The sequence below is a fragment of the Mirounga leonina genome, unplaced genomic scaffold (assembly GCF_011800145.1).
Source record: "Mirounga leonina isolate KUSES-001 unplaced genomic scaffold, KU_Mleo_1.0 Mir_101664, whole genome shotgun sequence".
Classification (NCBI taxonomy): Eukaryota; Metazoa; Chordata; class Mammalia; order Carnivora; family Phocidae; genus Mirounga; species Mirounga leonina.
In genome coordinates this window covers 11,992,099-11,996,559 of record NW_023270175.1, presented here as the reverse complement: position 1 = coordinate 11,996,559, position 4,461 = coordinate 11,992,099, and the positions used below count along the sequence as shown (strand labels likewise).

The 4,461-nt window shown below is 41.1% G+C and overlaps 1 protein-coding gene across 2 annotated transcripts; it reads left to right on the top strand.

Annotated features, from left to right (window-relative positions):
* Nucleotides 1-231: 231 nt before the first annotated feature.
* On the top strand, nt 232-3,773 carry C1GALT1C1 (C1GALT1 specific chaperone 1). Of its 2 annotated transcripts, none has more exons than XM_035008147.1 (2): nt 232-352; nt 2,397-3,773. In XM_035008147.1, the coding sequence occupies exon 2, from the start codon at nt 2,402-2,404 to the stop codon at nt 3,356-3,358; it is 957 nt and encodes a 318-aa protein (XP_034864038.1). In that variant the 5' UTR covers nt 232-352; nt 2,397-2,401; the 3' UTR covers nt 3,359-3,773. The 2 variants fall into 2 exon arrangements, with proteins under 2 accessions (XP_034864038.1, XP_034864044.1); XM_035008153.1 differs by lacking the exon at nt 232-352 and adding an exon at nt 1,141-1,561.
* The last annotated feature ends 688 nt before the right edge of the window (nt 3,774-4,461 follow it).

The following is a 4,461-nucleotide window of genomic DNA, read 5'->3' as shown; positions in this document are numbered from 1 at the left end:
GGTGGGAGGTGTCAGCGGGTCGTACGCACGCATGCCTCCCATTGGGTACAGGAAAGCGCGCGGGTCACGCCAGCAAGACGCGCTTCTCTGAACTCAGCAGGAGGCGGGGAATAAGGGAGCGCGGCGTGCGTGCGGGCCCTTCCGACGTCAGCACGGGCCGACGGCTCCTCCCCGCTGCCCGCGCGGTCGCGGCGTTCACTTCCTGGCCCTCCCCGCCTTTAGTGAAACCAACGAGAGGACACCCCCTGCATCTAGAGCAGCCCGACCAGGAGCGTAACCGGGTGGCGCGCGAACGTGAGAGGAAAGCCGTGCGCGGCTGCGCTTTCCCGCCTCTGAGCCGTTCTAGATGCGGGTGAGTGCTGGGGCGTCGGCCCGCACCCTGAGCCGACCCGGGAGCGGACCGACCCCGCCCCTCTCCTGGGGGAAGGCCTGGGCTTTGGCCCAGTCCCAGCAGGCTTCACGCGGGGTACCCGGGCAGGTGCAGTGGGAGCGGTAGTTAGTGGGGGAGAGTGAGAGTCGCCTGCGTAGAGGCGCTGCCTTGGCCCCTCAGTGGGGTTTTGAGGTGACCACGTCCTCCCTCTCATTTTTGTTCTCCATTTCGTTCTCCTCTTCCATACTCCACCTAACTACCTTCACCTTCTAAAAAGATGCCATCGCAGAAACCACTGCGATGGTAGTTTTTGCCTCATTTGTGCCCATGTGCAGTTTTAAGTTTCCCTCTCCTCTGCACCAAATATCCTATCATGTACAACTCCAGTGTTACAATTTTTTGCCCCCCCCTCCAATGGAAAAAGAGTAATTTACGCATATGATCCATGAGTAGTATCCCCATCAGGAAGAATTCTGACATGCTATTCTCAAGCTAGGAGACACGTGTGAATTATCATATGTGGGCCAGAAATAATCAAAGTCCTATATAAATTACTTTTAGAGTGCATCTAGTAATTCCGATATTAAACAGAGCTTGTTTCCTATTAGTTCTCTTTTCCTTCTGTACCAAGTTCTGTGAGTGACACAGGAAAACCATCCTGCCTCTTTGCCCACTCCACCCACACTCAGCAATTATTCTGCCAAGCTATTCCACACCTTGGCCTTCTAATAGAAGTCAAAGTCCGTTTCCTCTAGAAGAAGACCAAGGGGTGGTTTCTTTATAGCAGGATGATAAGGTGGGTGCAAAATGTCAATTATGATTAACAGATTCCACATTTTTTTTTCATTTGTAGGAAAACAAGGTTATTCGGTAACTCATCTATTAAATTTTCAACAATATGAGTAGAAGCACTCTTCAGATCATTATTCTGTAATAGAAAGAGCATTGCACTGATATCAGGAGCTCTGATTTCTGGTTCAGTTCTACCACTGACTGTGTGACTTTGGGTCAGTTACTTAACATCTGTGGACCCTCTCTTTCCCTATCTGTAAAATGAGAGAAATGATATTAGGTAGCTTCTAAGGTTTCTTTCAACTTTTAAGAGACAAAGGGAAAAATCTAAGTAGCTCAGTAGAACATTCCTTGTGGAGATACAGAGGAGATTGGGAAATCTCAACAGTTGTACTTAAGGTTGGCTTTTCTTTTAATTTCTAATTGAAATCAAAGTGTAGACTTTTCCCTTTTTACTTCCCCAAAGAATAAGAAAATGCCTTTGGAGGAAATAAAAATGTTCATTAATGGTTCCCCAGATATGCCTATATTGAGTCAGTTCTCATCCAGATAATTTAACTATTTTCATTATGGGCTTTTATTAACATTAGTTGGTTGGGATACTGTATTGGAAACCATTTAGTCTTAGGAATGAAAGAGTAATATTAACATGTACGGTATCAATCTCAAGAAATTTGCTGTGATGTACTCAAACACCTAAAGACAGCAGCCATCAGTTAAATAAAGCACTAGGTTGAGAACAGAAATGCCAGCACAGATACCATTGGTGATTTGCTAATTGTAGGTGGTTTTATCTGTTCAATTTAAGGTTTTGATGTAAAGTCCATTTACATCTATGGAAGTATTTAAATAATATAAATGCAAGCTTTGAAATGAAATTCCTTGAGAGAATGATGGACTGACAACCTCTGTAACATTGGTTTCTAGGGTTAATGTTTTGATTTATTATTTAGTTAATTAATAGATGAAGTGCAAAATGGCCTCCCAGAAAGTTCTAGTGCATAGAGGTGTTGTAAAGTTCCAGTTTATACAGAACAGTGATCAGATACCATTGGAAGCTAAAGATCCTTAGACCTCTTGGTATTGGTACTCTATGCAACTAACTTGATTTCAAACTTGGGAACTTTATTTTAATGTTAAGAGCAAAATGTAAGTATATAAGGTATACCAAATCAAATTGCTAGACTAATCCTTCTCTATTAAGTATCCTAAGGATCTTTTTCTTTTTTTATAGGAAAAATGCTTTCTGAAAGCAGTTCATTTTTGAAGGGTGTGATGCTCGGAAGCATTTTCTGTGCCTTGATCACTATGCTAGGACACGTTAGGATTGGTCATGGAAATAGAATGCACCAGCATGAGCATCATCACCTGCAAGCGCCTAATAAAGAAGATATCTTGAAAATTTCAGAGGATGAACGTATGGAGCTCAGTAAGAGCTTTCGGGTATACTGTATCATCCTTGTAAAACCCAAAGATGTGAGTCTTTGGGCTGCAGTGAGGGAGACTTGGACCAAACACTGTGACAAAGCAGAGTTCTTCAGTTCTGAAAATGTTAAAGTGTTTGAGTCAATTAACATGGAAACAGATGACATGTGGCTAATGATGAGGAAAGCTTACAAATATGCCTTTGATAAATATAGAGACCAATACAACTGGTTCTTCCTTGCACGCCCCACTACGTTTGCTATTATTGAAAACTTAAAGTATTTTTTGTTAAAAAAGGATCCATCACAACCTTTCTATCTAGGCCACAGTATAAAATCTGGAGACCTTGAATATGTGAGTGTAGAAGGAGGCATCGTCTTAAGTATAGAATCAATGAAAAGACTTAACAGCCTCCTCGGTATCCCCGAAAAGTGTCCTGAACAGGGAGGGATGATTTGGAAGATATCTGAAGATAAGCAGCTAGCAGTCTGCCTGAAATATGCTGGAGTGTTTGCAGAAAATGCAGAAGATTCTGAAGGAAAAGATGTATTTAATACCAAATCCATTGGGCTTTTTATTAAAGAGGCAATGACTAATCACCCCAACCTTGTGGTTGAAGGATGCTGTTCAGATACGGCTGTTACTTTTAATGGACTGACTCCTAATCAGATGCATGTGATGATGTATGGGGTATACCGTCTTAGGGCATTTGGGCATATTTTCCACGATGCATTGGTTTTCTTACCTCCAAATGGTTCTGACAATGACTGAGAAGTGAAAGAAAAACATGTATACGATCACCGTCTAGGACAGGTATTGTCACTATTTGTAGTAACGACTACATATCCAACACAACAGTATGTTTCTTTTTCTTTTTTAGTTTGGTGGCACTGGTTTAGTTGCACATTAAAGTTTAGTGGTACATTTTTAAAGAGGGTGGGGTTTTTTTCCTTAAAACACGTGACAATTTCAAACATGTTGGAAAGAAATGTTTTAAGAATGATAATTTTGCAAATAAAAGATATATTTATAAATATTATATTTATGTGATAAATCCTAAATTATGAATCTGTGGCACATATTTTTGCTGATCGGTTAAAAAATTTAACATGTCTTTTTAGCTTTCTAAGATATGCAAATAAAATCTCTAGTTGTGAATTTGTGATTAAAGTAAAACTTTCAGTTATGTGTTTCCATTACTTGTAATGCTGGTATATGTTCTAAGCCTCTGCAAGTGCCCATGGATTTGCTTTCTCAAAATACACGACCAAGCAACAAAGGAAATTAGTTCCCAACTAATGTTAAAGTGAAAGTTGAATTCTGTCCCTGAGAGAAAAAGTGAAAATTACCTATAAAGGTTAATAATTCTCCCAGGAGCTAATTTAGTGGCATTCCTCAGCATACACAAGTTGTCTTAACTCTCTACTTCTCTGTGCAGACACTGAAATTGGAGTGGTCACTATGAAGAATCTATTATCAGTTGAGATTTCTTTACTTCTGCTAGGCAAATGAGTTCTGTGGAAGTCTCCTTTCAAGAACTTGTTTTGATAGTCTGGCAGTTTTACTTACCTGAGTGGAGTCTGGTCTTTGTTTACCTGTTCAAAATCTGAGATTTTCCCCATATTCATAGTTGCATCATATCCAGCGGTTTGGGATGTGGAGGCCTTAACCTCACCATTCACCTTGGATTACCATACCATTTGCCTAATTTCAGTGCCTGCCCAGAAGCTTTATCCAGGGGTGAGTACAGTAGCTCTTGTGCTTATAAATGTGTGAAATACTTGCTGCTGATTTGTCCTATAATTGGGCCTGCACATGCTCTATTAAGTCAAATCCATAACCCCCCCCCCCATAGGGTGTGAGACCATGACATT

Coding starts and splice junctions, on each gene's coding strand:
- C1GALT1C1 (XM_035008147.1), top strand. CDS start 2,402: ATGCTTTCTGAAAGCAGTTCATTTTTGAAGGGTGTGATGCTCGGAAGC.